Source organism: Rhinoraja longicauda, chromosome 3 (assembly GCF_053455715.1).
Source record: "Rhinoraja longicauda isolate Sanriku21f chromosome 3, sRhiLon1.1, whole genome shotgun sequence".
NCBI lineage: Eukaryota > Metazoa > Chordata > Chondrichthyes > Rajiformes > Arhynchobatidae > Rhinoraja > Rhinoraja longicauda.
Genome location: NC_135955.1, coordinates 27770679 through 27784637, shown reverse-complemented (window position 1 = coordinate 27784637; position 13959 = coordinate 27770679). Strand labels below are relative to the sequence as shown.

General features: G+C 41.6%; 1 protein-coding gene across 2 annotated transcripts in view; it reads left to right on the top strand.

Moving 5' to 3' along the window:
- elp1 (elongator acetyltransferase complex subunit 1) overlaps positions 1 to 13172 on the top strand; it is a 61848-nt gene extending 48676 nt beyond the window's left edge. For both annotated transcript variants that reach the window (XM_078395203.1, XM_078395213.1), the window contains exons 34-37: positions 280 to 407; positions 2272 to 2426; positions 8900 to 8978; positions 9893 to 13172. In XM_078395203.1, the coding sequence (XP_078251329.1) occupies positions 280 to 407; positions 2272 to 2426; positions 8900 to 8978; positions 9893 to 9957 (427 nt within the window). In that variant the 3' untranslated portion in view covers positions 9958 to 13172. The remainder of the gene's footprint in view (positions 1 to 279; positions 408 to 2271; positions 2427 to 8899; positions 8979 to 9892) is intronic.
- Positions 13173 to 13959: the final 787 nt, after the last annotated feature.

Here is a 13959-nt window from a genome sequence, read left to right as displayed (position 1 = left end):
TTAGATTGCAGACTAGACCTGGTTTTACGTCGTTTGAAGGACAACACTTCCAGCAATATAGCACCCTCTCAGCAAAGTACTGGAGACCGTTGTGCTCAAGCCACATGTTCTGACTTGAGAGATGAGAGTGAAACCTACAAAGGCATATCTGGTGACCTCTATTATTGTCTTAAAGGTTTTATATAAGCTGATGAATTATCTGTAGATAATAACCCATTATTAACACTGCAGTATAGTCTATGCTACTACACAATCACTTTGGACCTGTGAATTTTGCAGACGTAGTTCAAAAAACCGTCGCAAGGCAGAAAGGAAAAGGTACAGCCTGAAGGAGGGGAGCCCTATGGAAGATGTAGCGTTGTTGCAAGCATTGAGAGAAATAATCTGCACTGTGGACAAACTGACAGGTATTCTTCCACCCTCTTTGTATCCTTTGTAAAGAAAGTAAAGCTGTAGATTTGAGACACAAAAGATTACGTATGCTGGAATCTGGAGCAAAAACAAATTGTGAAAGGAACCTAGTGACTCAGGCAGGATCTTTGGAGGGAAGTGGACAGCCGATGTTTTTTGGGGGTTGAGATCCTCTGGATTTCTAGATTCCTCGAGTCCAGACAAAGTGTGTGATAAAAGGCTTTCATTCTCAAAAGTGGGATAACAGAACTTGTGTGAATGGATGATTGGTGGTCAGCATGGACTCAGTGAGCTGGGAGGTCTGTTTCCATGCTGTATCTCTTAAATAACATGTATGTGCATCTCTGCTTTAAGCATGTTCAAAGTCTCTCCTTCAAGAACATTTGAGGAAGAGTTCCAAAGACTTATGTCCCTCCAGGAGATAATGCCTTATTTCTGTGACTAGATGTTTTAAACAGAGCTACTCGATCTAGACTCTCCCAGAAGAGGAAACATCCTCTCCATATCCACCCTGTCAAGACCCTTTAAGATCTTGTATGTTTGTCGTTCACTCTGGCTCTTCTAAACACCAGAAGATACAAACTAAGCAGTTAACTGCAAATACGTTCAGTGCCATCATCCCAGAAGGTTACGTGAGTTGTAAGAAGTTCAAACCCCAGCATGATCCGCGTGCAAAGTCGTACTCGCTGCTCCCTGTTCAGTCAATCTTCTTTTCATGCCAATGTTACCTTTACACTGTGAGTTTTTAGATTTGCACTTACCTTTGATGGGGCACTTTATCAAATGCCTTCTGGAAATCTACCTACAGTACATCCACTGCACATGTTCAAAGACTCTAAATTTATCAGACATAAACCATGCTGACCTTGATGAATGAATTACTAGGAAGTGCCTTCCTATACTTTTTGTAATAATGATTAATATTTTCACTCTGAAAAATGGGATGCTGCCTTGAAGAAACTCTAAAATGTAAAATTATTAACAGCTGGAAATCACTGTGAATAGTAATTATTTGTTTATACATCATGGTATGTATTGCCTCATTGTTCCTAAGTCAGATTAGTGCAGAATAATGCATTGTTATTTATACTGGAGGCAGCTCCAGTTAAGAGAGTGAATTTGTTTTGTCTTGAATTATATTCTTTATTATATATTGATCATGCCTTCAAAGAGAATTATTTCGCTACGGTTTACTCATTTTATTGGCTTGAGAGTAATGCAGGCGTTATTACTGAATTGTTAGAAATCTCTTTAAGGGGTGGTGCAAATTTGTAGCTTGGGTTATTAACTTTGCTTTTAATTCGTTTCAATAAAGGATTAAATAGTTTTCTATCACCAGTCACAAATTCTAATTGTGGGAAACAAGAGCAAGTTATAGTTTCTTTGGTGCCTGTCATGCCTTTGGTGCAGTCAATGAAATGCTCTGGAAATATGCACAACTGAAATGTAGGAAACATGGCAGGCAATTGGTTCACACCAAGCATGCAGAATGGTATTGAACTCATTGACTAAATGTTTGTTATCTGGTGATATTGAAAGATGAATGTTGGGCAGGACAGAGGGAGTTCCATGGGACCGTTTACATTCACCTGAGAAGTCAGGTGGGCTTGAATCTAACATCTTATTCAAAAACTACTACCTGGGATAGTACAGCTGTCCCTCGGTACTGCATTGGACTGTCAGCCTTAATTTTGTATTCACGTCTCTAAAATGAAACATGAACCCTAACGTCTAGTTCAAAGGCAAAATAATGTTATCACTGAGTTCAATGTGATGTTCATTATCTGTTTTTCTTGTTCTTGTTATTTAGCGGATTTTTTTTAAACATTAGTTTTACAAACCTTTGGTTCTTTTGTCCAGGTGAAGTTCACGACTTATTGAAAGTTTTGGTCCTTTTTGGCTTTAATGATCGAGCTTCAGAACTGCAACAAGTATTAGAAGGTATCCTACAGCTATTGGAAAAGTCAATCACTGATATCTGGCAGTCCGATGCAAAGAGATCAACTCTCTGTCCAGTAAGTGAAGCGATAATGTTATCAGCAAATTACGCAAGTGGATTTTCTATTTTCACATTGTTAAATGTTCTCTTTTTTGTGAATGGGTCCTTATGAGGGGAAAGGGTGCAGAGAATATTTACGATCGTGTTTCCAGGACTCGAAGGCCTAAGCTACAGGGAGAGGTTGAGCAGGCTAGAACTCTATTCCTTGGAGCGCAGGAGGATGAGGGGTGATTTGATAGATGTGTACAAAATTATGAGAGGAATAGATTGGGTAAAAGCACAGTCTCTTGCTCAGAGTAGAGGAATCGAGAACCAGATTGCACAGGTTTAAGGTGAGGGGGGGATAGATTTAATAGTAACTTGAGGGGAAACGTTTTTACACAAAGGGTGGTGAGTGTATGGAATGAGCCAGAGGAGATAGCTGAGGCAGGTACTATTACAACATTTAAGAAACATTTCGACTGGTACATGGATGGGATGTGTTTAGAGGGATATGCGCCAAACTCAATCAGGTGGGACTGGCATAGATAGGACACATTGGTCAATGTGGGCAAGTTGGGCCGAAGGGCCTGTTTCCACACTGTATGATTTTATGACTGAGTATTTCAGTGGAACACATGCACTCCTTAAACCATGGGAAAGGCACACAGGTTTTTAAGAGCTTGGTTCAACTTTGAGGAATTTGAGGGTAGGGTATTGACATTGGTAGATAACTGGTTGGCAGACAGAAGCAAAGAGTAGGAATTAACGGGTCCTTTTCAGAATGGCAAGCACTGACTAGTGGGGTGCCGCAAGGCTCGGTGCTAGGACCCCAGTTATTTACAAACTATATTAATGATTTAGACGAAGGAATTAAATGTAACATCTCCAAGTTTGCAGATGACACAAAGCTGGATGGCAGTGTGAGCTGCGAGGAGGATGCTACACAGCTGAGGGGTGACTTGGATAGGTTGGGCGAGTAGGCAGATGCATGATAGATGCAGTATAATGTGGATAAATATGCGGTTATCCACTTTGGTTGCAAGAACAAGAAGACAGATTATTATCTGAATGGTGTCAGATTAGGAAAAGGGGAGCTGGAACTAGACCTAGTTATGTTCTTGTACATCAGTCATTGAAAGTAAGCATGCAGATACAGCAGGCAGTGAAGAAAGCAAATGGCATGTTGGCCGTAGCGAGAGGATTTGAGTGTAGGGGAAAGGAGGTCCTACTTCAGTTGTACAGGGCCCTGGTGAGACCACACCTGGAGTATTGTGTGCAGTTTTGGTCTCCTAATTTGAGGAAGGGACATTCTTGGTATTGAGGGAGTGCAGCGTATATTCACCAGTTTAATTTCCGGGATGGCAGGACTGACATATGATGAAAGAATGGATTGATTGTATTTCTGGAATTTAAAAGGATGATATGGGATCTTATAGAAACACATAAAATTCTTAAAGGGATTGGACAGGCTAGATGCAGGAAAAATGTTCCCGATGTTGGGGGAGTTCAGAACCAGGGGTCACCGTTTAAGAATAAGGGGTAGGCCATTTAGGACTAGATGAAGGCAGAAGGCAGTGGAGGCTAATTCAAGAGAGTTAGATATAGCTTGGGGCTAATGGAATCAAGGGATATGGGGAGAAAACAGGAAAGGGTACTGATTTTGGATGGTCAGCTATGATCATATTGAATGGCTCGAAGGGCCGAATGGCATACTCCTGCACCTATTTTCTATGTTTTTCTGTGTTTCTAAATGTATTGGGAAATTTCTCAGCAGATACAGTGCCCTCCATAATAGACAATGGACAATAGGTGCAGGAGTAGGCCATTCGGCCCTTCGAGCCAGCACCGCCATTCAATGTGTCATGGCTGATCATTTTCAATCAGTACCCCGTTCCTGCTTTCTCCCCATACCCCCTGACTCCGCTATCCTTAAGAGCTCTATCTAGCCCTCTCTTGAATGTATTCAGAGAATTGGCCTCCACTGCCCTCTGAGGCAGAGAATTCCACAGATTCACAACTCTCTGACTAAAAAAGGGTTTCCTCATATTTTCCAATAATGTTGGGGACAAAGACCCATCATTTATTTGTTTGCCTCTGTGCTCCACAATTTGAGATTTGTAGAAGAAAAAAATCACATGTGGTTAAAGTGCACATTGTTAGATTTTAATAAAGGCCATTTTTATACATTTTAGTTTCACCATGTAGAAATTACAGCAGTGTTTATACATAGTCCCCCCCATTTCAGTGCACCCAAATTTTTGGGACCCAGCAATGTCATGTAAATGAAAGTAGTTACGTTTAGTATTTTGATGCATATCCTTTGCATGCAATGACTGCTTGAAGTCTGCGATTCATGGACCTCACCAGTTGCTGGGTGTTTTCTCTGGTGCTGCGCTGCCAGTCTATATTGCAGCCATCTTTAGCTTATGCTTGTTTGGGGGGCTAGTCCCCTTCAGTTTTCTCTTCAACATATAAAAGGCATGCTCAATTGGGTTCAGATCGGGTGATTGACCTGACCACTCAAGAATTGACCATTTTTTAGCTTTGAAAAACTCCTTTGTTACTTTAGTAGTAAATGTGGGTCCCTTGAAGACAGAAGCAGGGGAATTTATTATGGGGAACAAAGAAATGGCAGACGAGTTAAACCGTTACTTTGGATCTGTCTTCACTGAGGAAGATACACACAATCTCCCAAATGTTCTAGGGGCCGGAGAACCTAGGGTGATGGAGGAACTGAAGGAAATCCACATTAGGCAGGAAATGGTTTTGGGTAGACTGATGGGACTGAAGGCTGATAAATCCCCAGGGCCTGATGGTCTGCATCCCAGAGTACTTAAGGAGGTGGCTCTAGAAATAGTGGAAGCATTGGAGATCATTTTTCAATGTTCTATAGATTCAGGATCAGTTCCTGTGGATTGGAGGATAGCAAATGTTATCCCACTTTTTAAGAAAGGAGGGAGAGAGAAAACGGGTAATTATAGACCAGTTAGTCTGACATCAGTGGTGGGGAAGATGCTGGAGTCAATTATAAAAGACGAAATTGCTGAGCATTTGGATAGCAGTAACGGGATCATTCCGAGTCAGCATGGATTTAGGAAGGGGAAATCATGCTTGACAAATCTACTGGAATTTTTTGAGGATGTAACTAGGAAAATTGACAAGGGAGAGTCAGTGGATGTGGTGTACCTCGACTTTCAGAAAGCCTTCGACAAGGTCCCACATAGGAGATTAGTGGGCAAAATTAGGGCACATGGTATTGGGGGTAGGGTACTGACATGGATAGAAAATTGGTTGACAGACAGAAAGCAAAGAGTGGGGATAAATGGGTCCCTTTCGGAATGGCAGGCAGTGACCAGTGGGGTACCGCAAGGTTCGGTGCTGGGACCCCAGCTATTTACAATATACATTAATGACTTAGACGAAGGGATTAAAAGTACCATTAGCAAATTTGCAGATGATACTAAGTTGGGGGGTAGTGTGAATTGTGAGGAAGATGCAATAAGGCTGCAGGGTGACTTGGACAGGTTGTGTGAGTGGGCGGATACATGGCAGATGCAGTTTAATGTAGGTAAGTGTGAGGTTATTCACATTGGAAGTAAGAATAGAAAGGCAGATTATTATCTGAATGGTGTCAAGTTAGGAGGAGGGGGAGTTCAACGAGATCTGGGTGTCCTAGTGCATCAGTCAATGAAAGGAAGCATGCAGGTTCAGCAGGCAGTGAAGAAAGCCAATGGAATGTTGGCCTTCGTAACAAGAGGAGTTGAGTATAGGAGCAAAGAGGTCCTTCTACAGTTGTACCGGGCCCTGGTGAGACCGCACCTGGAGTACTGTGTGCAGTTTTGGTCTCCAAATTTGAGGAAGGATATTCTTGCTATGGAGGGCGTGCAGCGTAGGTTCACTAGGTTAATTCCCGGAATGGCGGGACTGTCGTATGTTGAAAGGCTGGAGCGATTGGGCTTGTATACACTGGAATTTAGAAGGATGAGGGGGGATCTTATTGAAACATATAAGATAATTAGGGGATTGGACACATTAGAGGCAGATAACATGTTCCCAATGTTGGGGGAGTCCAGAACAAGGGGCCACAGTTTGAGAATAAGGGGTAGGCCATTTAGAACGGAGATGAGGAAGAACTTTTTCAGTCAGAGGGTGGTGAAGGTGTGGAATTCTCTGCCTCAGAAGGCAGTGGAGGCCAGTTCGTTGGATGCTTTCAAGAGAGAGCTGGATAGAGCTCTTAAGGATAGCGGAGTGAGGGGGTATGGGGAGAAGGCAGGAACGGGGTACTGATTGAGAGTGATCAGCCATGATCGCATTGAATGGCGGTGCTGGCTCGAAGGGCTGAATGGCCTACTCCTGCACCTATTGTCTATTGTCTATTGTCTATTGTCTATGTTTGGGATCATTGTCTTGCTGTAGAATGAACCGCCGGCCAATGAGTTTTGAGGCATTTGTTTGAACTTGAGCAGATAGGATATGTCTATACACTTCAGAATTCATTATGCTACTACCATCAGCAGTTGTATCATCAATGAAGATAAGTGAGCCAGTACCTTCAGCAACCATACATGCCCAGGCCATAACACCCCCACTACCGTGTTTCACAGATGAGGTGGTATGCTTTGGCTCTTGGACAGTTCCTTCTCTCCTCCAAAGTTTGCTCTTGCCATCACTCTGATATAAGTTAATCTTCGTCTCATCTGTCCACAAGACCTTTTTGCAGAACTTTTAAGTACTTCTTGGCAAACTGTAACCTGGCCATCCTATTTTTGCGGCTAACCAGTGGTTTGCATCTTGCAGTGTAGGCTCTGTATTTCTGTTTATGAAGTCTTCTGTGGACAGTGGTCATTGACAAATCCACACCTGACTCCTGAAGAGTGTTTCTGATCTGTTGGACAGTTGTTTGGGATTTTTCTTTATTATAGAGAGAGTTCTTCTGTCATCAGCTGTGGAGGTCTTCCTTGGCCTGCCAGTCCCTTTGCGATTAGTAAGCTCATCTGTGCTCTCTTTCTTAATGATGTTCCAAACAGTTTATTTTGGTAAGCCTAAGGTTTGGCTGATGTCTCTAACAGTGATTTATATATCGTCTTCTAACATCCCCTAACTCTTCATCCTTGAAAATCTCTCAATCTTGGGTTTGAAATTTTCAAATGACTTAAGCCTGATAGGCCTATTGGAGAAGCGTTCAATAGTTCCCATAACCCTCAATGTAAAGAAGTACTTTGGCATTCTTTCTGAAGAACACAAATCTAACTTCACTGCCTCCTTATTCTGAGACATTTAGAAATATTAATACCTGTTCCCTGTTCTCATATTTCATTCAATAGTGGATAAGCAACAAATCCCACTAAGCCATTGAACCTGATTGCTTGCACCTGGCTAGGCGGAAATGAAAATGTTTTTAAGTTGAGGATTCTTTTCATACTTGGGTGAAATTCTAGGAAGGTGAAATAAATTGCCCATATCTTTCCGGATTTGGGTGTCACTTGGAAGGCTGTAGATGCTGGAAATCTAAAAGTAGAAAATGCTAGAAACGTTCAGCAGAACAGGCACTATCTGTGGCAAGAGAAAGAAATTTAACATTGCAGGTCTGTGGCTCTTCCACATCCTGCCCAGTGTCATAGAAACATAGAAAATAGGTGCCTGCACCGCCATTCAATATGATCATGGCTGATCATCCAGCTCAGTAACCTGTACCTGCCTTCTCTCCATACCCCCTGATCCCTTTAGCCACAAGGGCCACATCTAACTCCCTCTTAAATATAGCCAATGAACTGCCCTCAACTACCTTCTGTGGCAGAGAATTCCACAGAATCACCACTCTCTGTGTGAAGAAATGTTTTCTCATCTCGGTCCTAAAAGACTTCCCCCTTATCCTTAAGCTGTGACCCCTGGTTCTGGACTTCCCCAACATCGGGAACAATCTTCCCGCATCTAGCCTCTCCAATCCCTTAAGAATTTTATATGTTTATAAAACTGTGTGTATCGAGCCCTTCCTGCTTCTCTTTTACAGTACATTGGTTAAGGGGTACCCCAGTTATAATGAAGGGATATCAATAGATTTCCAAGTCAGGAGGATGTATGACTTGGAGAAAAACTTGCCATTATGTCTGTTCAAGAAACATCCCTTGTAATGTTCTTTGATCCAGACAGTGAACTCAAGGGATTTTTCCCAATTAGTACTTGTGAATTCCTCCTAACAGAAAGAAAAGAATTGCAAGATCACCAAATTTCACAGATTGATCCAAGGGTGCCAGTCACAAGCCAGCAGAATGGGGTTAAGCAGATGAATAGGCTGCTGAAGTATTCCTATGAAAGTGAGCTTGTCTAAAACGAAGGGAGAAAAATTGTTTTAATCAAACTTCACTATGTCCATTTTTGGGATATGCTGTTTTGTCATAAGATATAGAGCAGAATTAGACCATATTAGACCAGGAATTTGGTATATTGAGAGGCTAAATTTGTACATATTTCAACGTTTGCCACGTATTAATTGTTTTGCTGGTTTAGGTTCTTGGACCAGATTCTACTGCGAATAGTATTGCCGCCTCCCTCCAGCGGCCAAGAAGTGGAATGACAGCTCACCAAGGTCAGTTGTGAAAGTTGTGGTTAGAGCAAAGCCTGGCGTTAAACATTCAGAGATGAGAGCATAACCTTTAAAGGAGCAGTGATATTTAGAGTCAACCTGCCACCCACACTTTGCAATTGTTTTTGTGCAAGAAACGACAAACATAAGACATTTCAAACCAAGTCAATAGCTAATAGTTTTTTTAAATGCGGACACTGTAATATGGAAAGAGTGGCAGCTAATTTTGAGTGAACCCAGCTCAACAATGAGCTAACAATTAGATAATCAGCTTTAGTTGTTTGATGGGTAAATAGTGACCAGGATAAGAGAAAGAACTCCTCTGGTCTCCCTACCATATCTCTTAACATCCACCTAAGAGAGATGACAAGGCCTGGCATTAATATCTTATTCAAAAGTTGTCACCTCCAAATGTACAACACTCCTTCGCTCCTGCTGTGAGAAAGTTGGGGTAGGTTTTTGCGTTGAGTGGAAAATGGTCATATTTGGAAGTTAGGAGATGAAGACACCTGTAGATAACATAATCAGAAAATAAGAAACCAAACTCCTACATGGATCTAAATTTCAAAGCATTTAGGAAGTGGTTTTATCTAAACATCAATAATGATATTTAGTCCAGCGACTACATACAGCAGTTGGCTGGTAGAGCTTCAGAACAGTGAAAGGCGGCTGCTTTGCTGTTAATTCACCAATGCAACAGCAGCTCAACTGACTCGTTTCTCTAGCCTTTCAACCTATACCATTCATCATAGTCAGAGGTATATAGGCCCTTCAGCCCAAATTGCCCAACCAAGGTAGTCCACTTGCCTACATTTGACCCATATCTCTCTAAACCTTTCAACGTCGATTAAATGTTGCCATTGTAACTGCAGTAGATAAATTGGTATTGTCTGATTGCTTGTATTTCTTTTTTTCAGATGATGACATTTTTGTTCCACCAAAACTCAATAAGAATGTGATATGGAAGCTGAATATTCTATGAAGCAATTCCAGTCAGCTGCATTGCCATCTTTGGACTGTCTGTTGCTGCCTGTATATAATACAGTCAGCATGCGACAATGTGCATACAAGGCAGGCACGTAAAAATAATTAGATTGATGGATGCACAAAGGCGGTATGGATGCTTTGTCCAGCTAGAAAATGTGACTGATCTTTCAACTACAGAATTATGACAATCATGAAACTCTTAAGACAAGTTTTCCTGCTGATATTGTTCAAAGTTAAGGCAGTTCAAAACTAATGTAATACCAATAATATAAATCATCAATTGAAAATCCCTTAACTAGTTCAGCTTAGTTTATTGTCACGTGTACCGAGAGGTACAGTGAAAAGCTTTAGTTGAGTGCTGACCAGTCAGCAGAAAGACAATACATGATTACAATCAATCCATTTACAGTGTATAGATACATGATAAGGGAGTAACGTTTAGTGCAAGGTAAAGCCAGCAAAGTCCAATCAAGGATAGTCCGAGGGTCACCAAAGAGGTAGATAGTAGTTCAGCGCTGTTCTCTGGTTGTGGTAAGGTGATTCAGTTGCCTGATAACAGCTGGGAAAAATCTGTCCCTGAATCTGGTGCTGTGCGTTTTCACACTTTTATATGTTTTGCCTGATGGGAGAGAGGCAAAGAGGGAGTGGCCAAGATGCGACTCGTCCTTGATTATTCTGGCTTACTTCCTTGTAAAATTCTTGATTTTATATTATTTCACAAATGTTTCCATTGTACCATAATGATTTTGAAGTCAAAGCAAAGGGATGAAGAAAGCAATTTGTCTTGGAAACTGGTGTGAAATAAACACTGCCGGGCAGCAGGAACAGAACTGCTCCACAAAGTTGCAATGGAAACTGCAAACTTCAGATGCAGGCTGGAACAGGGAAGCCATCACTGATAAAGCTGAATGGCATGGAGGTGTTGTACCGTTATGTGTTCTAAATTTAGTCCAAGACCTCCTGCAAATGGAGAACTGTTGTAGGCGGGTTTTATTTATAAGTGTTTGGAAATTTTTGCTTTTTGACTGCAACACAAATTCAGATGTCTGTTATTCTGTATGATAGTTGTCAATTTATATTCTAATGTTTTTGGAGAATTGTATGGTGATTGTTTGGTTCCAAATGCTTAAGTAAGCAAAATACATACCGTGCAAATGTAATTTTGTAAATTGTGAAATAACTGGTGGTGAGATTTGTGTATTGCTGGTGCTTTAACAAATGTGGGTAAGAAGCTGATCATTCGCATCAAATTAATCAGTTCACAAATCCCCAAATCCTTTCCACCATCCAAGCCACTTTAGTACTTGTCATTTGGATGAGTGCAAACCCACCAGAACTCGAGGTTCAGCAACATCTTGGACAAAATGAACACCCCATTCACTATTTCCTCCCTTCATCACCAGCACCATATTTCCTCCCTTTATCAGCAGCACACTGAAATGTGCTGTGCACTGGTGATAAAGGGAATAGGTGTTGTTACCTCTGATTCTGTCCTCGGATGCTGCTCCATTTTCACCTGTTTTGTGTTCCACACTGCATCTGAGTCGCCTTTCACTTTGTCCTTGCCATGTTCACTTCACCTCCCAATTTGCAACACACATTCTTGTGCTTTGGTATATTATCTTACTTTTTGTTTTCTGAAAACTGAATTACTGGTTATCAGTTTTAGAAAATAACTTTTAGCATGTTTATTCCACTATCTTTGCAATCCACCACCACCTATACCAAATACAAAACAGTCAACCTATGTGTATCAAATAACTAAAAGCAATGGTAGGCCAACCTCCTTAACACAGCTCCAACATTCAACAAAATTTTGAATGAACACATAATTTTGTGCCATCTTGTATCCTCATCTCTCACTTTTTGTCTTTTCATCTCTGGCCTTTGTCCTCTGCCAATCAAAATCCGCCTCACCAGTATCCATCTATCACTTTCCAGACTTTGGCAGAACCCGCTGTGTTACTCCAGCACTCTGTGTCTTCTTTTTGTAAACCAGCAACTGCAGTGCATGTGTCTACAACAATAATTCTACTTTTTTTGTCAAATCCCATATCCATCCACTATCCCATGCCCAAAATTCTATTCATTTCAGCCCTAAGTATATTAATTGACTGAGTAACCACAGTCCTTGGTTGAGAATTCAAAAGATTCATAAACGATTTGCATGAGGAAATTCACAGCCATCGCAGTCTTAAATAATTTGATTACTTATCCTGACTTTTGGCTCCAGGCAGGGAGGAAACAATTTCTCAACATCTGTCAAGTCCTCTTAAGAACAATTTATGTACAATGAAATCACCTGTAGTTCATTCTCATTATATTCTACACAGGCCAACAAACTCTGCCCAGTGAAACTTTGTTTGGTATATTTCTACAGTAGGTGTATCCCTGTGAGGAAAATTATACACAATACAGTTGGTGTGGTCTTCTAAAGCCGTGGCTTCCTTATTGTTTTGTCAAAATCCTTTGCTGTGATTACAACTGAGACCAAATCAAAAACACTCCCATTGATGCTCTAGAAAGTATAATGCAGATAATCCTTTAATATTGATACACAAGGAACTGCAGATGCTGGTTTACAACAACAAAAAAAGACGATAAAGTGCTGGAGTAATTCAATCAGGCAGCATATCTGGAGAACATGAGTAGGTGACCAGACAGTCTGAAACGACCTAAAATGTCACCTCTCCAAGTTCTCCAGAGATGCTGCCTGACCCACTGAGTTATTCCAGTACTTTGGTCACAACCAAGATTAAAGGAATAAAATAAGACACAATGTTATAATATTAAGATCAGAACAATGGCCTTATAATATTTTGTGATTGTAAAAAGCATGTTAATAGCTTTACAATAAATTTATTGTCAATAGAAACAGGAAAGAATAGAAAGATTTATGAAGCTACAAGAAATAGATTGCACTTGGGGCGGTATATTTTTATATAGTAAATTAGATTGACAAGCTTGGGATGCCGATCCTTACAACGCTAAAGGTCCCCAGTTGGTTCAACAAGTCTGAATTTTTATAGAAGAATCAGTCCTGTTCAATTCTATCCTTGAACCTGTAATTTAATGTTATTAAAGTAAGTACCCAATTCATTTTTGGGAGCTATTTTGGTGTCTGTAGCCTACTACGCTTTCTTTACATTACACCGATGCATACCAGAAGGGTGCCGACCTGAATCACTTTCAATCTATGTCCTCCACAAATCCTGCCTGACTGATGAATTACTCCAGCATCTGCTTTTCCTGGTGTCTATCTTTTCCAACCCTGATGTTGGAGTTGCCCACTTTGCTGCTCTGTATCCCAGGAGGCAATGTTCTCCAGGTTGGAGTAGAGGTCCTGGCTTCTTGCGTAGGGCGGGCACAGGCTAACGTTGTAGGTCAAGAGTAGACATCCAGGCCAGGGCAGCATTAGTTGCTGGGTGGATGGTCTTGATGCCACCAGGGAAAAGCCTCAGTGAGCAGTCATTCACGATGTGTCAGATGGTCTGGTCTGGATTTCCCGTTGCAAGCAGGGCTGTCTGTCATCTCCCACTTGTGCAGGTGATGGGCTGTTCTTGCATGGAGGGAGCGGATCCTGTTCAGGGTTAGCCATTGCTTGCGAGGGAGGTCAAATCCCGGTGGTTTCACTGTGGAGTCTGTGATGACCTCTCTGTTGTTGGTGTTGGCATCTTTCCAAGCTATGCACCACTCAGTCTTGGGGTCAAAGTCTTCCAGGGATTTGGCTGAAGACCAGAAGGGTTTGCGGGACTTCAGGCGCATGTTGGGCAGATTATTCAAGTCATCATGGATGGGAAGGTCTGGGTTAGTCTAGATGGTGCACCAATCTTTCAACATCCTCTCCCTTCTTTGTATGCTAGGAGGGGCGATGTGAGAGAGGCCAGGGAGCCACTGCAAAGGCGCTGACTTAAGTGTTCCTACGATGACCCGCATTGCAGAGTTAAGGACAGTGTCAACTCGTTTGGTGTGGCAACTATTAGCCGTGGCTACATCG